Here is a 20,466-nt window from a genome sequence, read left to right as displayed (position 1 = left end):
GGTGTATCCTTCTAAGCACCGTGCTGATGGCTGGGGAGCCCCTGATGTTACCCAACAGTGTTTGATCCCCAAGACCTGCTGCCAGTTGGCAGCCATCACGCTGGGAGTGGCCCGTGTGGGAATCCGTGACAAGGAGGTTCCAAGACTCATCTCCAGCAACAAAGAATGGGTGGGGAGGTTTCATTTCAAGTCTGACTGGCCGTACCTCCTGGCACTCCCTTATTTGAAAGGAAAGCCTGTGGGTGGCCTAGTGAGACCTCCTGGCAGAAGTTCCCTGAAGCTCCTGGAACTTTGCTTATACCCCGTAGGACGCACTCAAGCATGAATGTGTGCCTGGGAAAGTGTGGAGTCCTCACAGAGATGTAGCGTCTACTTGAGCCCTGGTCCCAGAGGCGGGTTTAAACTTGGGGTGATGCCCTCAGAAATATTTGTCCGGGCTGCTGGCATCTTGCAAATATCTCAACAGAGTTTAGCTTCCCTTGGTTTGTTTGTTCATTTTTTTAATAAAACAAAAATTTTTATTCCCCCTTTGCCTAAACATAGGACATATAAGTCTAATAAGGTGGCTTTACCATGTTCATGGACCCAGGTCCCTTCCATCTGGTTGTTCTGCCATCCTTGGAAACGGTTCTGTCTGAATGTCCTAGACTAGCTAGTTAGCATATGGCCCTTCCTTTGTCGAGAAAGAGGGAAGTGAAGGATAAGGGGAAATCTCCCACCTCTCGAGGATGGTTCTGGGAGGTTGCAAAGAGCCCTGCTGCTCATCTCCCATTGACCAGAACTTAGCCACAAGCGCATGTCCTGCTGCAAAGGAAAATAAGTCAACTTTGGGTGGCCATGAGCTCAGCTACCCGGGGGGTTTCTCTGACTCAGGTAGAGGGAGAATGATACTGGGGGGCCACTATCACTTCCCTAAGAAGGGAATTGTGTGATTCTGAGAAAATTAGTGGAAGAACTGGTGAATTTAGCTTTTTCACGTGGAATCACAGGAACCGACATGTATCGTTTGCGCTGTTTGGGCACCATTTTTCTAGAATGTAGAAACAGCTCTGTAGCTATTGGAGAGAACCTCAAGATAGCATGGTTAGTTTAACTGGCTGCTCGAGTTCAATCCTGTGACCAGAAGGGCACCTACTTCTTGGAAACAGAACCTATACATTCTGTGACTATTTTACATATTACTCTTTTTCCCGGTGATTTCAGACAGTGATTGAGTTTGCCAACTTTTCAGTTATATTTTAAATCCATGAAGAGCCCTCAACATCCCAATGTGTAGGAGTTAGACATGAAATGCTTTGGCAGTGGGATCCATGTTGGCTTTTTTTTTTTTTTTAATTTCTATGAATTTGAAGATCTAATTGGCTTTATTAAGTAATTCACGAATTGGGCAGCATCGCACCCAGCAAGTGGAGAGCCGCTCCCTGGAGGCGCGATTCGTGGGGACCCCGAGGAGCAGGCGAGTGGTCCTGACACCTGTCTCTCGTCGATGTCCTCAGGTGGCAGCTCGCACTGGTGAGACCGGAGTGAGACGTCGTACTCAGGCCATGTCCAGATCTGCAAGCAAGCGAAGGAGCAGGTTTTCTTCCCTTTGGGGTCTGGACACTACCTCCAAAAAGAAGCAGGGGCGCCCCAGCATCAATCAGGTAGGCTGCCGCGGCCAGCTCACGTTGGGCTTTTGTGCGAGCATGTGCGTGTGTCTTTGTGGATACGGGTTGTTGTTTCAAATCAGGGAGTTGACACGAAGAAGTTGGTGGCGCTGGACACTTTTAGTAGATAATGCGTACTCCTGACTTTGAACTCTGCCATTAGTCCATCACCAAGCTGCAGTCTCCCCACTGGCAGCCTTTCCAAACCCTGGTTAATTATAGACCTCCGCAAGTGCACAATTCATCCTGAGTCTTCAGAAAAAAGCAGGGCTTGTTGATGAAGCCAAGTGGGCACCTGAGCACAAGAGTTTTTTAAGCTGCCTCTGGCGCGGGATCAGAGGCAGCCTCCAGGGAAATTGGATGGTTTCTTTGCCCTTGACTTTTTGGGGTTGGCATTAAATGGGCAGCTCCTCTGCCTTCCACCCAGATGCTGGGGCCCGCAGGGGATCTCAATACGTGGTGAATGGCACCACCAAGAGCGGTGTGGGGTCGGGCCTGTGTCGCCAGATGCGGGGGCCTTGTCCCTTTTACCCCTTCTCGCCCAGAACGCCATCCTGCTAGAGTCACATCTAGGAACCTGTCCCCATTGTCATTGTCATCCTCCTCCGTTGGCTTTGTGAAACGAGTGTCTCGGGGCTCAGGTTTTAGAGACTGAAGGAACACGGGTGTTGGTGTTTTCAGGAGAAGGAGAGTGTTGGATCCATGGATGATGGTGGCTGCAAAGTGAGGCACTGAGCATTTTGGAGGTCACGGCTAGGGTTCCGAATTTGACCTGTTTGCTCTGTGCAGTTATGCAAAGTGAGAGGCCAGTTGACCGACTTGCTAAAAAGAGGCCTCAGTATTTCTGACAATTCCAGCCGTTAGTTTGCTTAAGAACTGAAATTTAAAAGAGACATTAATCCTGAAAACTGATGTTCCTCGTTCTTAACTGACCACTATGCTCACCATTCAAATGTAGGTTGTCTGTATTCTTGATGGAATTTGCAGGAGACCAGGTGAGCATATGGTAAGGTAGCTTGGACCGAGCAATCGTGCGGTGTGTTCTGTGGTCTTTGGAGAAGGCGAAACATCAAGGTTGTTACCAGGGGGTTTACTTCTGTGTAAATCCGAAGAAGTTTAGAGGAAAGCCCTTCATTCTTTTTTTTTAAGATTTTATTTATTTATTTGAGGGAGGGAGTGAGCGAGAGAGAAGGAGTAGGGGGAGAGGCAGAGGGGAAAGGGAGAAGCAGACTCCCCACTGAGCAGGGATGAGGGACTCGATCCCGGGACCCTGGGGTCATGACCTGAGCCGAAGGCAGACGCTTAACCGACTGAGCCACCCAGGTGCCCTGGTAAGTCATTATTTCATCCTCAAAATCACACAAGAGACTTGGTGGCTCTTGCTTAAACTCACAGGAAGGGGCCATTCAGAGTCAGAACTCCCCTCTCCGTTTGGGAGGTGGTGGTGTTTTTGTGTGCAATGGTAGGTGACTCAGACCACCACTAAAATAGATGCCAGGACTTCGCAGTTGGCAAGTTCATTTGAACTTCTTTTCTATCAAAAACCTTGGTTCACGTGGTTCTCCTTTATCGGTGCCAGGTTATGTTATAGTCCGGTTGCTGCTGACGTGGGCTACTCGAGTTAACAGAAGCCAAGAGAATGTTTTAACGTATTTCAAAAATCAAAGGGTGATGCAACGTCTTATAAGCAATTCTTGTTGCTGTCTCTTAAAGTAAGGGTTTAAGAAAGCTTCTTGGTTTGCCATAAGCACACCCAACAGGAATTGACTTACTAATTCAGTACTTTGAAACGGACACAAAATTGTCTGTTTCTATCAATCTCATTTGCATCGGGAGAAAGGCTTTTTCTTTTTTTTTTTTAATTTTTTTTTTTTTTAAGATTTTATTTATTTTTGTGACAGAGAGACAGCCAGCGAGAGAGGGAACACAGCAGGGGGACTGGGAGAGGAAGAAGCAGGCTCATAGCGGAGGAGCCCGATGTGGGACTCTATCCCGGTATGCCGGGATCACGCCCTGAGCTGAAGGCAGACGCTTTAACGACTGTGCTACCCAGGCGCCCCTAGAAAGGCTTTTTCTTAATCGTCTGGGTTATCCTGACAGTACCTGATTGGTTTAGAGCCAATATAGGTAATTTCTCCTGTCTACATGTTTAGATTTTGACTACTTAGTAGAATTCATTTAATTTCAAAGAACAGACGAATTTCTGCTTTTTAAATTAAAAAAAAAAAAAACTTTTCTGTGGTGTTGTGGAAAGTACTAGAAATGTATGCTTTCAGTTTCTACTCCACAGAGTATGAAAAGTTAATTATTGATAAATACTTGATCGTGTCTAGGAGGGAATTGCTGAAACTCTTCAGTGTGAACAAACTGGCTCATTGCTTTTGCAAGCGTATTGTCTTTAAATCTAAATGAATTACCCAGATCTAAAAGCTAACTTTTTCTTTTCTTCTAATTTTTTTTTTTTGAGTTGTCAAAGATATGGGAAGTGATCCAGTTAGAGGAACATGTTTTTCATGGTCTGCCACCATGAATTATGTTCCCTATTTATGGATCTGATAGAGGAGTATCTGGAAGCTTCTGCAAGGTTTTCTAAGAGCCGTGTCCATTTTCCATCCCCCTTCCCATGCTTCCTTTGCCCTCCCACCCAAGGTTCTTTCTAAGATGACCCTTTTGTACACGCAGGTGTTCGGTGAGGGAACTGACGCTGTAAAGAAATCTTTAGAGGGAATATTTGATGACACTGTTCCGGATGGCAAGGTAAAAATAAACACATTCCTTTTCTAAAAGTACTGCAAATGTATCAGCCTCACACAATTCAGTGGTTTCTTGGGATCCTAAAATTAAGTGGACTGTTAAATACCGAAATGATCAGATCTTCCAAGTTATGTAACAGGTCAGTAAAAGATGGAAAAGCATTTTATGTTTAAAACTTGCTAACACTATGAACATACTCCTGCTGACATCACATCTCAATACTTATCATTTGGGTGTGTTATTTCCCATTTACAATTTATGACAAAATTTGGGTTCTGGGGAGCTGAGTATTTTGTCATTGCCGATCCTTTTATATCCAGTTTTCATTCCCAAGAAGTGAGTTCTTACTGCCCTCCCTCTCTGCCCACACATGCTGTTTTGTTCCCATTAATTTCAAAGAACTGTTCCGATGGTATATTCTTAAAAAAAAAAATGCATTTGCCTCCTGAAGACAAGTATTCAATTAAAGATTCACAGACTTGTTCCAACCTTGTGCTTGGATTTAAAAGGGGTTGTCAAACTGCTCTGATTGAAAGCCCATAAAGAATATTGATTTTTTTTTTCCTGGGCCACTTTTTTGAGCCTCTAAATGAATGGATATCCCGAGTTTTAAAGACCCTAGTAGTGCTACCAGCAACCTCTTTGTTCGGGGGGTTCTGATGTTGATAATGCGACCTTGGAATGATCCCCTGGTTCTTGGACTCGGAATCAATATGACAGAGAGTTCAGCCCTCGGTTGCCATGCAACCAAGCAGTGGCGGTCATCAGCAGCACAGCCCCGCGTTCTAGATGCAGCCGGGCCTCTGAAACCAGAGTGCGATGGGGAGTTCGGGCCATTGGAGGGGGAGGAGAGACGAGTGGCCACAGGCAGGCCTTTTCTCACTTTTGTACTTGGCCTACCCCTGGATTATGTCATCGTGGGTGCAGAGGCAGCTGTCCTTGGAAATACCCATCCACGGCGCTCTCTTTGAAAAACTCTCTCACTCTCTGATGAGATCTGGTATCATTAAATCACTGTACCTCCGTGCAATCCAAGCACAGTTTTCAATGTTAATGAAGCCATTTCTGAAGTTAGGTAACTCATCTTGCATACTATTATTAGTTCACTTTTAATGTTGGGATATCCTCTCCAGGCACACAGATCCTGGAACCTGCAAATGTTTTTCCTTTGGATTTCTGTGTCTCTTTTGTTTTTCCGTTTCTCGGAGACACTTCTTTATTCCACTTCTTGGCTAGAATGCCTTGATCTCAAAGAGCAGTTTAGATGCAAAACTTGGGCCGATCCAGTGCTAAGGGGCATTTATTTAACATGGTGTGTGGGGACAGTAGGAAGATTCCAATTTTAGTTAATGGGATTTAGCCAAGTTGATTGCTTTTTGCCAATCCTTCCTTGGGGTTCAGTTTATTTGCACAAGCGACATCATTCAAAGCCAGAGCTGAAATTGTTTTCTTACAAAAATATGTCCCCCATTCTAGGATTTGTTCTTTTTATGAATGGAAGTTGTTATGTTACCACCTCTCAGCCTTTGTTTGGAAATTTGTTTCTTCTTATAATTTGCTAATACCAGCCTTGTTCTTGGTAGCCTATAGATATGTATTTACTGATGGGTGGCTTGGTTTTAAACCAATAATCAAGTTTTATCAAAGCACATCTTGCCCATCAGTATTCTTTCTGCATTGCTGAAATCTGACATCATTCTTTGTTTGCTTATTTCAAAGAGATTGGGCTTCTATTTCATTGCTATGGAGTGTTTTAGCTGCTCATGCTGAGATTAACCCAGCTGCTAAATGCGTACATAAGACATGTCTTCTCCCATCCTTACAAACTTGTTGCTACTCCCTGGCCCTCAGGCAGAGTGGTGGAGAGGATGCAGTGTGGCAACAGCCTAAAAAGGCCAGAAAGCTCATGCCTCGAGGTTCTCTGAACCTCATCTGGGAAATGGAGCTGTCTCCCTCCTGGAACTGTGCTGGTCAAATGCAAGCACAGAGAAGATGCTCCCTGTAAATATGAGAGCTGGAGCGTCATCTTTTCTTTAAAAATATCCTTGGGGCCTCATTGTTGTCTTTGAAACATAGAACTCACACAGTAGATATTCTTGCTGTGGGAAATCCCTGCTCTAAATAGAGGCGGGTTGGTGGAAGAAATCAGAGCAAGAAAACTGAGCTGAGTGGGTCATCCCTTTCTTTCTTTCTTCCAAATTTCGGTGCCCACTCACTCACACACTGCCCACCCGTGGATGCTGTGGACCAGGTCTAAGAAACTGTGTCTAAGGACTCTCTCCTTCCTCCATTAAAGCTCTTCTCTCAGTAGTTTCTTCCTGTCTCTGAATATTCCCCTCTCTCCTTAACCAGTGCTACCATTTCTGCTCACCAGGACCATGTTCATGGGAACAATTAATCCCTGTATACAATCTGGGGATCTAAGATAGCAAAGCCTGACTATTATTGCCTCGCTAACTTTATTTCTTACCGTAGAGGGAAAAAGAAATGGTCTTGCCCAGCGTCCACCAGCACAGTCCTGACTGTGACATTTGGGTCCATGAGTATTTCACTCCGTCCTGGTTCTGTCTGCCAAATAATCAGCCAGCCCTCACAGTCGTCCGGCCCGGGGACACTGCCCGGGACACCCTGGAGCTGATCTGCAAGGTAGGAGAGTACTTGGGGTCGTTTCCTTGAGAGGAGCAGAGGGGGCTGGAGGAGTCTTCCAGGGCACACATGGAATTGAGGGGCGTGCGGGAGGGGAGGGCATTCCCAGTGTACCTCCATTTCCTCTTAGAGAAGCTTCGGATTCCTTTGTGATCGTAAACGCATAATAAGCACAAGTGAATTCTCTGGCTTTGGGAGGAGGGGGGATTCTTTTTAAGTAGCTTCTTTCAATATGTGTATTTGATTGGTAATAAGTGTATCACGTGCGCATTGCAAACATTTTAGAAAATTTGGGTGAAGAACAAAGCAAGTGAAACCCACTCTTACAGGATCTAGAAGTAATGCTGGCGTCTAGAAACAGGCTGGCGTTTACCTTCCCTTCGGATTTCTGCACACACACACACAGACACACACACACACATATTCAATGGTATCTTGCGTGTGGGGTGTGTAACTTGCTTTTTGACAGTGGCTGCCACACCATGGCATCTGGGGAGGGAAAAGCTGGAAGAAATATGTTTGACCTCCATGATGGGAAACTCCCTTTCCTATAAAACACAGCATTCGCCTCTTTGTGTGTGTGTGTGTTTGACAAATGCCTGAGCTCACTTTCTCTGCTTTCACTTTAAGCTGAGAAACTTCCTAATCTTTTTCAAGGTCAACATGGTGTTATTTTTTTCGCCCCTGACGGGTAGCCAGATGAAGTCCCTTGAGTGAGGGAAGCAAAAGAAGAAAGAAAAGAGCTTTTCTCATGGGCCTGTTTTTACTTTCACACAATTGATAGCACTAACAGTTCTATTTAGTAGTCCTATCAACTGTGAGAGAGAACTGACGCCCTCCCCATTATACAGTTGGAGAAGGTGAGGCCCAGAGAGCTGTAGCTCCTGGCCTGGAGTTCACATCGCAGTTGGTTGCAAAGGAGGGACTGAACCCACATCCACCTGGCTGCTCAAAGCCTGGGTGTGTCCTCCTGCTCAGTGATCAGGAAGGATGGTACATCAGGGTCAGAAGAATCTAGAACATAGTCTTTAGACAGTGTGATGGTTTTCCCCGGGGCCACGAAAGGGGCAAGCACAGACCTTTCTGGCATAATTTTGCCCTGGAACAAGTTGGATGGAGACAATGACATTCTGAGGACCTCCTCACTCAACACAATGGTTTATAAACACTGCCTAACTTTCACTCCTTGGGCAAGTTACCTCAATGCTGTATGTAACCCTACAATCAGCAATTTTTGAATTTGTTAAAGAAAACAAATCACTAGGGCCTTTGTAAAGAAAAAAATATGGCTCTTTCTATGAGTGGGAGAAATGAAACAGTCTGGCTCAAATAAGCCTTATGTGCAAGAAATGTAGAAGGACCATTTGTTTCGGGACAAAGCTAAAAGCAGCCCCCACATAGGTGTTAAAAATAAATGATACTCTGTTACATGCTTTGAATCCTTCATGGACGTGAATTCTAGCTTTTTGAAGATAATGGTATTTCTGTTCACATTTTTCATTTTAATTACTTAACAAAATTGGCCTATTGAGGATTTCTGCATTCTTTTATTTATAGATTAGCACGATTCTTTAGAGACCCATTAATATTCTGCAGAGCTGTGGGAGTTATTCTCAGAACTGCGGCTGAAGGTGTCAAAAGTAGGACTCTGGTGCTTTTTTTTTTTTTTTTTAATAAGCCAAACTCTGGAGGGTCCTTCTTTGGGATGGCATTGCTTTAGTGCCTCCTGTATCCATCAGCCTAGACACAATTAGGGACGGGAGGGTAGGTCACAGTTTTGCAGTGACCATTGATTGGTGGAAAATTGAACAGTGAGTGGGGAAAATAGTGATGGGCCCAATTTTAGGTACTTTTCAAGTGGTTGCCTTGATAGAAACCCAAGGAATGAAGAATAGTATGGTCACGGCAACTAGAGACAGTCTTTGGATAGATAGTTGGACCTGTCCCCATGTAAAGTGTCTATTTCTGTCACTCGAAAGGCTTTTGATGGCATCATGAGGACACAGATCCCTTTCTCTAACCACAGAAGGTCATCCTGCCCAATTTTCCTTGGATGCTCGGCTCTTTTTCCCTGAATGTAGAAATAAAGACAAAAACAACATGGTGTGGGACAAGCTTAAGTGTCACGAGTTTAAAAATGGAAAACTTTTGTGTGCACTTTAAGAAATTGATGTTCTCTGGAAAAGCACCCATGCAGGATAAATTATATAGTGTGCCGAGAGCCAGGTGCCTTCTAAAGCTGGCTTCTTCTTTGGAAAACACTTTATTGTAATTAGCGGAGACAGTTTTATTCTTAAGAGGGAAAGAGATAATGGGGAAACAGTGCCACATATTATTAATGATCTAATTAATGGTGAGTGGTTTTTTTTTTTTTTCCTCTTGGAGGAGGGACTGAAAAAAAAAGGTGATTGTCAGAATGTCTGTCTTTTATTTCTTTATTGTCATTCTCAATGTTGGTGATGGATGGTTTTTCTAATATTTAATAATCAATCTCTTTCTTCTGTCTCTTGCATTCAGCTCATTCTCTTTCCTATTCTATCTGACCCACATCATTTCCCATCAGTTTGTCATCTGCCATCCGAGCACCAGTCAAGTTCTGGTAGAGTAAATGTTTCAAGATCTACATTTCATGTACAGTTCATGTTATGGATGTTACGAAAAAGATTGTTGCTAAATATAGCAGGTAAACCACAGTGGCCTATGGGTTTTTGATACAGTCTCATCACTGCAATTACCAAAATAATTGCAAAAAAATTCATTCGTCCATAACTCACTGATATAATTCACGTGTGGCCCTGGGACGAATTTTATTTCATGCCATCCCTATGTTGGCTTATGACTTTGATTATTCTAATAACCATTGGCTTTTAAAAAAAATAAAGGTCACCTTGAAGGGGAGGATAAATATTTTTGGAAATTTCACAGTAGCACGTACGTGTGTGTGTGTGTGTGTGTGTGTGTGTGTGTGTGTGTATGTGTGTGTGCGTGTGTGTGCATGGATTTCTGTATGTGGTAACTGCATGCTTTTACGTTTCCCTGAGAGGTTGGACCAAAATGGAAGAGCACACCCATGTGGATTGAAAGATCACATCATTATCTGTTATAACTGGCTCAGACTATTTACTGAAAAAAAAAAAGAAGCTGCATTGTGTTTTACTCTTTCATCCTTTGACGTAGATGCAAATTAAAAAAAATATGCCAGCTGAACTGATACTTGTTCTATGGTAATATTTATCTTCGGGTATTACTTGTGGCTACATGGCCTCAAAATGAATCAAATGCTGTCTGAGTAACTTAAGTGAATGCATGTCGGCAAACAGATTGGTACCGCTTAAATTTTTCCCTCGCTGAATTTCTCTTGAGTTAGGAAGCTTTCTCTTGAATGTTTTACTAGTCTACAGCAGGCCAAATATTTAGAATTGTGATGTGAAAATATTCATTGATGTTTGGAATTCTTTTTGCACAAAGATGTATTGTGAACATGGTGATTTGCTCGCCCTGCTTTGGTATTGACTTGCAGATATTTGGGGAGCATAAAATTCTTCTTGAGAGTTCTGACGGTCTGATTTAATTCATTAGTTAATTCATTAGGATTTTGCCTTTATGTTGGAGCAGCCATGACTAGTGAGGGCTTGTAATTGAGACATATTTACCAAAATGATAGACACTCTGGTATATGGATCCAATGTCCCATTTTTAGGGTAACTGTTTACTCACCCGTCTAAGAGCGCCTAGGTTACAAGTAAGACCATTAAAAATTTTGTTCGTTGCACGTGCCATTTTTATTTTTCAAAATCATCAAGACGTTATTGTAACTTCACGAAGAAGACGGTGGTGGAGGGGAGGGTGGCGAGAATCAGCCTCATTATCTTTGTTGTATTTATCGCTCTTTGGTTGTCTTTGCCGTGTTCCTTTAAGTGAGGTACCTCGCCAGCTGTCGTTTGTCATTCTCTGTACATCTGTATAATTGTTTCAGCACAGTAACATTTAAGGTGTGATGAGAATCTCCAGTCTTCACCAGGACCATCTTAAGATCTCTGGTGCCTGACACTGGGCCGTCTGTCTCTCACACTAAGGGTTCAGGAACCAGAAGCTTCTTAGGTGAGGTTGCTGTTCGGGTCCAACTTCCACAAGACTGTCAGTTTCAGTGGCAGCCTCATTGGGAGTCTCCGCAAAGCGTTTATTAAAGATGACAGTAAGGTTGCCAAGTAGATTTGTTCCTGTTAACCAAGACCCTATGGAGTTTCATTTCTCTTTCCTTCCCACCTCAGCCAGAAACAGATGGTGAACCACAATTTTTTCTTCTTCTTAAAGATTTCAGTGAGGACCTAGGTAGGTGGGAAGCATTTGTAGCTTCTATCTCTAGAGGGAAACTTTTCTGATCCTATTACCCTAAATATTATTATTTTGTTGTTTGTCTCAGCAGCTCTCCCACAAGTAATAGATAGCATACTTTAAAACTTGCCTGTTTTACACTTCTCTGGATTACCCGGGCACTCTTATTATCTTAGACACCAACCATCTGGGTCTGTGAGACACTGAGCATTTGATCTCCAATACAGATGGAGCTGAAAGCCAGGTACACAGGAATGTGTTGGCTCAGTGGTGCCTGTGATCACACAGGGGGATTCAGACCATCACTTGACTCCGGAGAGGATGCAGGTTGGGGGTTCCTAAGAGTTACTGGTAGAAAACTTCTTTATCATTCTGCTGGGTGTTCAGAACGAACTCATTTGCACTCTCTGGAAATGTGCTTTTGTAATAACGCAGGATGCCTATCTTGCATGTGTATTTATGTAATAAGCAAAGCCGCCCCCGCCCCCCTTCCATTTCCTGCACACCCCTTCCCCACGGCCACACACACTCCTGAAGCTGCATTTGTGTCTTATTAATTTCTGTACCTGCCGTGCTTCTCACAGTGTCAGGCGCACTAGAGAGTTGGTTAGATGTGATTGAATGACTATTATTGGAATAATTGTTGGCATGATCTTAGTTTGGCCTTTCAAATGTTTTTTTTTTTTTTAAGATTTTTTATTTATTTATTCGACAGAGATAGAGATAGCCAGCGAGAGAGGGAACACAAGCAGGGGGAGTGGGAGAGGAAGAAGCAGGCTCACAGCGGAGGAGCCTGACGTGGGGCTCGATCCCATAACGCCGGGATCACGCCCTGAGCCGAAGGCAGACGCTTAACCGCTGTGCTACCCAGGCGCCCCATGGCCTTTCAAATGTTTTTGGGGGGTGGGTAGGGTAAGCAGAAAGAGGATGAAAGCAATGCAAAATCGATTTCACTTATATTGAAATAATTCTCGCCAGTGGAGCTTTTAGTGGGAAGAGATTTTATATTTATGAAAAATTTCAAACTTATGTAAGAGTAGATAATCACGTCATGAACTCCTGTGTATCTATCCCCAAGGTTCTGTGATTACCGAATTATGTTTCATCTGTTTACTAACTCCCTTTCACCCCCCCTGCTCTGGATTATTTTGGAAGCGAATTGCAGACATCATATCTGTATCTCCTAGTACTTTAGGATGAATCTCTAAAAGATATGAATGCTTTAAAAAAAAAATGACTCGATTTAAACCTTTTGTAACAATACATTTTCAGGCTGCCGTGTAACTTTCAAGGAGCATTTTCTTACTTTTTTCTCTGCATCTTCTTGAATGTAGACTCAGGATTATTTATAAAACCAAGTTGCCACTATAGCTTTTCCCCCCCACAACGTTAAATCGAGAATGACTTTCTAGAGGGGACAAATCAGTTGACCCGTTCTGGACCAAAGGAGAAGGCCTGGAAATTTCAATCCTTAACTATTTTAGAATTGTTTTCTTTGGGCAAGTCATTCAGTGTGTTTCCAAAGCTGGATCTTTGCCCGTCTACACTGCCCCCGGAGGGAGTCTCACTCGGGGTGTATATAAATAAGACTGAAATCCAAATGCCTTGTCTTCACACTGACTCGCCTGCAAATGAACTGTTAACAACTGTCCCGTGTCCCCATGTGGTTAGAAAAACAACTCTGCCAGGGCACAGCTTTCTTCTGTCATTGGGAATACTTCCTTGCCTTTCTGTGACTTTCCTTCTTTAATCTCCTTTGTATGTTTGGAATTATGTGGAAGGGCCTCTTTGAACTGATGGGTTTTGTTGCAAAACCAGTGTTAAAGAGTATGACTCAGATAAGCAGAAGTGAAGATGTGACTCAGTTATTTCCATTTAATCATTAGCTATCCATGGAATATTATTCATCTGGTCAATGAAAATGCTTTTAAAGTTTACGTGTTAGATGTAAACCTTCTAAGAGGTATAGAAACCTTACCCCCTGCGCAGTGAGAAATCTCTAGAATTCCCGGGGGATACATGGTACTATGTCAGTGGCGTGCTAATTACTCCTGTTTACTACTGAACAGACATTGTCTTTTCTTTTTCCTTTCTTTTGTCCCAGACACATCAGCTGGATCATTCTGCTCATTACCTGCGTCTGAAATTTCTAATAGAAAACAAAATGCAACACTACGTTCCGAAGCCCGAGGAGGACATTTATGAGCTGGTAATGTTTATGACTGTTATCCAAGTACATTCTGTGGGAGATTATTTTTAAATTATATGTGTGCTCGTGCTAATTGTGGCTGGTGAAGTGGAACGAATTCTAAAATAAATGAGCCTCATTCAGAGCTCTACAGTTTGTGAAGACGGCCTTACTTATCACAATGTGTCTGCCGAGCAGAAATGCCACCTTTATTTATGCAAGGAGCGAGGCCGTGCGATCGTGAAAAATTGATATCCAGAGTCGACTCTCAGAATTTTAGCTGCTATTCCTAGCTTTCCTTGCAGCTTTGGCAGTCCTTTGTTTTAAATTGGTGACTCAAAGATCAGCTAGCTGTGGTCAGAAGAAAAGGACTAGCTCCAGTGTTGAGTGACTTCTACCTGCATATTGAAATCGTTGGGTCGAATCCTGTGGGGGTGAAAAAGCCACCATGTGATTCTGTGTCCCAGTCTTTTGTAACTGTTCTTGTACCCATTCCTGGGGACACTTATGTATGTTTGAGTTTCATTATGGGACTTGGGTTCTAAACTAGAGCTGAGTTTTACATTAGCCCTACTGCTTACTCACTTTGTGGTATCAGCAAAAAATGAGGCGCTAATACAGTTGACCCTTGAACAGTGCAGGGGTTAGGGGCGTCAACTGCCTGCACTGCCAAAAATTCGAGTATAATTTTTGACTCCCCCCAAACCGAACTGCGCATAGCCTACTGTTGACTGGAAGTCTCACCGACAGCATTAACAGTCCGTTAACACGCAGTTGGTATGTTATAACGCATTATGTACCGTATTCATACAATAAAGTAAGCTGGAGAAAAGAAAATGTTATTAAGAAAGTCAAAGGAAGAGGGGCGCCTGGGTGACTCAGTTGGTTAAGTGTCTGACTTCGGTTCAGGTCATGATCTCAGGGTCCTTGGATCGAGCCCTGCACTGGGGCTTCCTGCTCAGCAGGGAGTCTGTTTGTCCCTCTCCCTCTACTGCCCCCCCCCTCCGCTTGGCTTCTCTCTCTCTTTCTCTCTCAAATAAATAAATAAAACCTTAAAGAAAAAGTCATAAGGAAGAGAAAATACATTTGCAGCTCTGTGAAAAATGTATGTAAAAATGGACCCATACAGTTCAAACCCACGTTGTTCAAGAGTCAGCTGTGCGTCATTTCTAGGATTTTGCCAAGATTAGAGGTCGCAGTTGTACTTAATAGATGCTCAGTAAAAGTGGTCGTAGCAACAAGGCAGCGACAAGTTCCTTTTTTGTTGGCCGAGTGATACGTTTTTCAGTTCCAGGAAAGAGACATTCGGGGAGCAAGGCGCCTCTACCTTGGAACTCGTTCTTCTCTCTCTGCACTTAGTCATTCCTCTGGGGGCCAACGAGCTGCTTGCCACGGATACGTGAATGATAACTTCAGACGTGGTTGCACCACAGAAAGCAGAACTGGAAACTTAAACCCTAAACCCCAGTGGTCTCCCTCTGTTTTCAGTCAATTTTTTTTTTTGGCGTTCCCTTTATATATGCTAAAGCTCGGCGAGTTTTAAAGCACAGTTTGAGGCGTTTTAACCAGTGTATACCGTCCTGCTTCCAGGGCTACGGCCGTAACTTAGAACAGTTCCATCATCCTGAAATGTTCCCTCGTGCCCCTTCAAGTGTTGCTGATGAAATCGGAGAGGCGGCGCGTTCTCAGCGCTTTTCCGAGCCGCGCAATCAATGGAAGAAGATCAAGATGGGTCTATTTTCAACCATCGCCTAAATAATTAAGTGTTAACAGAAGAGGGAACTTTTAACGGAGAGTAGCTGATTTATTTTTTTCCCCCTCTGGCATGAGGAAGAGCCTCAACTTTGTTCTCTCTGAGCAGAGGAAAGAAAACCTTGTTCCTTATTAAAAAAGGAAAGCGTGTTGCCGATAAGACTGGAATGGCTGCTCGAACGTCCATGTATCTGCGTTGAGGGGCTCATGACTTGCATGTATTGCACCTGACCGACGTCTGTGCCCCTCATAGTCCCTCATAGTAGGTGCTTGAGACACAGGCTTTGAAATTATATCGACTCACTTGTTACTTTTGAGTCTTGGCCATTGTGTGGTTCATCTAATGTAGGAGACGGAGATGTGCCAAGCTCAGTCTGTTTGTAGCTACAGTTGCTGGACAGATGTCCTAATTATAATTTTTTAAAAGAATCTAAAATGTGAAGAGAGCTTGGTATTCTTTCTTGCTCATTGCGAAAGGTCTCCAGCTCAGAGATCCCCGAGGAAGCAAATGCCGTAGACTCATTAATTTCATTGTTTGGATTGCAAGTGAGTATTGCTTACTCACCTCTCTTTTTATTAACAGATTCTGAATTTTTTTGTTTTTTTTTTTTTTTTAAAGATTTTATTTATTTGAGAGAGAGAGAGAGAGCACATTAAGGGGGACAGCAGAGGGAGAAGGAGAAGCAGACTCCCTGCTGAGCAGGGAGCCTGAGACCACAAGCGGCTCAATCCCAGGATCCCGGGATCACGCCCTGAGCCCAAAGCAGACGCTTAACCGATTGAGCCACCCAGGCACCCCTAAACTGTTTTGTTCTTAAGATAGTTTAGGCACGGGGCGCCTGGGTGGCTCAGTCATTAAGTGTCTGCTTTGGCTCAGGGCGTGATCCCAGGGTCCTGGGATCGAGCCCCGCATCAGGCTCCGCCGCTGGGAGCCTACTTCTTCCTCTCCCACTCCCCCTGCGTGTGTTCCCTCTCTCTCTGGCTGTCTCTCTCTCTGTCAAATAAATAAATAAAATCTTAAAAAAAAAAAAAAGATAGCTTGGGCAACTTGGTAAAGCCTCTAGCTCCCTTCTCAGATTAATATTTTCAGTTGCATGAAATAAAATACGTAGGATTACCTATGGCCTAATTATGTTGAAATAATTATCAAAGACATTCTTAAAATTATAGATAATATAGGTGCTTATTTATTGGCTCATTAAATAATAAGAGGTAGCGGTAGATCTGATAGGTACCGCTGTTTTGAGGTCGTGATGAGTATGAATGGCACTTGGAGATAGTAGTGGCAGCTAGAATGTGCCTGGAAAGTAATGTTTACTTGTGACAAGGTCACAGCGGCTGCTAATACTCCTGTATTTGTTGCCTACATTTACTTATGATTGGAGGTTTCAGTTGCTTCGAATGCTAAGTTTCAGTTACAGGTTAGTGCATATAAAGATGTCATTTTTTTTTTACCATCTAGGTTTACCCCCCCCCCCCTTGAATTCTGCCCAGGGGTTCCTGGTTTCCAGTCCCTGGTACAGGCCATGAAGCTGGTTCAAATGTCATTCCAAGGCAGGGGGTGTTTGAACACACAGTGTTCCTGGGGGCTTTTTGAGAGTTTGCAGATTTCAGAGTGTTGACCCTTACTGAACAAGCATCAGACTGCACACGGTTAATGGGTTCCCGATGCCCACCTGCATTTTATTTTTTTATTATTTTTTAAAGATTTTATTTATTTGTCGGAGAGAAAGGGTGTGCACACAAGCAGGGGGAGCAGCAGGCAGAGGCAGAAGCAGGCTCCCCTCCGAACAAGGAGCCCGACGCGGGACTCGATCCCAAGACCCTGAGGTCATGACCCAAGTTGAAGGCAGACACTGAACTGACTGAGCCACCCAGGCGCCCCCTCCTCCATTTTATTTTTGGCAGACCAGGGAAGCTCACGGATGTACGAAGTTGTTTCCTCAAAAATAACTCATTTATAGCTGACTGTCCCCATTGGTCTTCTTCTCTGACGTCGTTTTACCCAACGCTCTTTCGTAGTAAAGCTGATAGTTATTAGCAGAAGTGTGTACTAGATTTTAAAGACTTGAGGGGTCTGGTGTGTTCACTCGGTGGCTTAGGGGATCCCCTCGCTTGTGACTGGCCGTGATTGTCAGTCATCTGCTCAACCGCTTTGCTGGTTGTGCTCTAATGTAAGTGGCACCTGTTTGGCTACTTTTTTACATTGGGTTCTTAGGCCTGGTTGATGGAATGATAATGAATGAGAAGCACCGGCTTTTCAAAACCCATATTAAATGTGTTTTTGTTAAAGTGACGGGGGGGAATAAAGAGTTTGCAGAAACACTGATTAATCGATTTCCTTATCCAGCACATAGTTCCTTGGCACCTATGTGTGCCTGTAACAACTGGAGCCGTTCCAGGCACTGGGACACGCAATCCAAAAAATCCCTCCTCTTAGGGGCGCCTGGCTGGCTCAGCCCGTAAGGCACGTGATTCCTGATCTTGGGGTCGTGAGTTCAAGTCCCACATTGGGCATAGAGCCTACTTAAAAAAAAAAAAAAAAAGATGGAAAAATCTCCGTTCCTTGTGGAACCTATATTCAATTTTGTGGAGACAGATATAAAAATACATAAATTTCTTGCATCAAAACATGTAAATGCACAATATTTCGGAGGATGTTAAGAACTTGGAGAGAAAAGGTTAGGCCAAGGGGATAGAGAGACAGGGCATCCAGAAGCTGGGGGTGCCGCTCCTTTAGCTGTGTTTGGGTTGATGTGTGAACAGGAAGTGAAGTGAGAGAAGGAGTCGTAGAGGTATTTTGGAGGAACGTGTTCTAGGCTGAGGGAACAGAGCTGGGTGATGTCCTGTCGGGGGGCAGGTGACAGGCGTGGAGGTGGTTTGCTTGTGTGTGAGGAGGGCAGTGGGCAGGGTAAGTGAGGGCAGGGAGGGAGAGTTGAGGCTGCAGGAGAGGTGGGGGGAGGGGAGCAGGATGGGCCATCTAGGGCCTACGTGAGAGGGGAGGGAGGAAGGACATTAGTGGCCTTCTGTTTTTAGTAGGCTCCCTGTGGCTGATGTGTGGCCAGTGGACCGGAGGGCATAAGAGAAGGAGCTGAGAGCAGGGAGGGGGCTGGGGCGGTGGGGGATGCTGGCTTGGACCAGGGCACCCAAAGGAGATGTGGTAAGAAATGATTGTGATTTCACGATAACTCGAATACCTGGTAATCAAGTTTTTTCTTAAATCCTATGACCTTTTAATCTGATGTTTGAAAAGAGGGAAAGCATGCAACATCATTGATTTAATAAAACTAAGGGAATGCGTGTGACACTTCGCTGTTAAAGATGTTTGTATAAGACTACAAAATTTCAGCATTTCTAGTTTCAGATATTGATTGTTGTTGCACTGAAAGTATATTTTAAAGTGCAGACCCTTCTTGAGATTTTTATGTATTTAATTAGTGCTTTTTACCAAACACGGTATTAGTCTATCCCAAGAAAGGACTGCGGCCGAGGGGCTTACCTAGATTACTCTAAGCTATTGTCTGAGGCTGGTCAAAGACACGACGGCTTTTACACCAATCCAAAGAAAAGTAGGAAAAGTAGGAGGCAATATTGTGAAAGAATAGAAAGATTATTCACAAAGCTGTGTTCCCACTGGATCTGTGGAAACCACTTGGAACTTTCCGGAGGTGATCGGAACAAACAGTGGTATGCTGCCACCTAGAGTAAGAATTTGGCTCTCAAGGAAATTTTTAAAAAGCGTGATGTGATGAGCACTGGGTATTAACACGCAACTGATGAATTATTGAACACTACATCTGAAACTAACGATGTACTGTATGTGGGCTAATTGAATTTAAATTTAAAAAAGTAAAAAACTAAGGTTCAAAGTAAGTCGAAGTGAACACAATTCATGGCATTTTACTGAGCATTCCGTGGTGTTCTAAAACGTGGCATAGGGGCGCCTGGGTGGCTCAGTTGTTAAGTGTCTGCCTGCAGCCCAGGGCCTGATCCCGGCGTTCTGGGATCGAGCCCCGCATCGGGCTCCCTCCTCCGCTGGGAGCCTGCTTCTTCCTCTCCCACTCCCCCTGCTTGTGTTCCCTCTCTGGCTGGCTGTCTCTCTCTCTGTCAAATAAATAAATAAAATTAAAAAAAAAATAAAAATAAAACGTGGCATAAAACATTAGTGTATTTGGTATTTATAACTTTGGTGACCATATTTTCTGAATTAAAGATCAGTTTTATAATTGATTTCTTCTGATTTGTAGAGTGTATTTGTATGAACATTTTTCTGAAGTATGAAAAGGAAAAAAAAACCGACACGAAATGACAGCCCTAATACATTGCATCTGTCGGAAGTTGCATTGAGTGAGGGTGTTCTCGAGGACCCGGGCTGTGTGGTCAGTGGTCCCAGGCCTCTGCTCCCCTTGGCTTTCTATTACAGCAGCCTCTTTTCCAGTCTCCTGAGTCCCAAGCATCGGGTGCACCTCTCCCACCTGTCCGCTGCCCTAAGAAAGGGAAGAGAAGGAAACTACCATTCTTTTCTACTTGCCTGAATTATGTTATTTCCAGAGGAATGACTGTGTGGTCAGAGATAGGAGCAAGTTTAGATAACCACCAAGACTTCCCTTTTGTGCTGAAGGACAACCTTCTCTTATTGATCTTGGCACAAATAGATTTTCATTTCAAATTTTAAGTTCTGTAGGAGCTTTGACACCTGTATTTGTTTTGGAATATTTATCATAATTTTTGGAAATGGCCTTTGACTCGCTTAGCTAAGAAGTAAGGTTTGGTACCTCCAAGTGAAAATGAATTAAACGAAATTGAAATAAATTTTCTGGTATGTGAACTATAGCTTTCTGTCACCTTTTTTTCTCCCCAGGCTTTCTTGGGTTTCTAGAGAACTGATTAATTTACGTGCTTTAGTTTTCTAGCTAACTTGGTATAATCCAGTGGCTAGGAGAGAATACCCTCCATTTCTATAATTTGCTGTCCATTTCAGTGCTTTAACTTGCCGCCACCTGTTTGTGCTAACTGTGAAGCTTTCGGGTAAAAATGGTGTGTCAACAGAAGAGAATGGAAGCACAGATATTTCTCCTATTTCTAGGAATCCCTTGTCAAGATCTTTATAGCCTCTTCCTGATTTTAATAATCTTGTTTCCCAGT

The 20,466-nt window shown here is 43.7% G+C and overlaps 1 protein-coding gene across 2 annotated transcripts in view; it reads left to right on the top strand.

Annotated features, from left to right (window-relative positions):
• The window catches only part of TIAM1 (TIAM Rac1 associated GEF 1), a 369,342-nt gene that overhangs the window by 281,074 nt on the left and 67,802 nt on the right, over window positions 1-20,466 (top strand). For both annotated transcript variants that reach the window (XM_087861760.1, XM_045785501.2), the window contains 4 exons: window positions 1,497-1,643; window positions 4,329-4,403; window positions 6,876-7,046; window positions 13,486-13,590. In XM_087861760.1, coding sequence (XP_087717886.1) covers window positions 1,497-1,643; window positions 4,329-4,403; window positions 6,876-7,046; window positions 13,486-13,590 — 498 coding nt within the window. The remainder of the gene's footprint in view (window positions 1-1,496; window positions 1,644-4,328; window positions 4,404-6,875; window positions 7,047-13,485; window positions 13,591-20,466) is intronic.

The sequence above is a fragment of the Ursus americanus genome, chromosome 4 (assembly GCF_024610735.1).
Source record: "Ursus americanus isolate L20-20 chromosome 4, mUrsAme1.1.p, whole genome shotgun sequence".
Lineage (NCBI taxonomy): Eukaryota > Metazoa > Chordata > Mammalia > Carnivora > Ursidae > Ursus > Ursus americanus.
The sequence above is the reverse complement of the archived record's forward strand: the minus strand, read 5'-3'. Positions and strand labels throughout refer to the sequence as shown.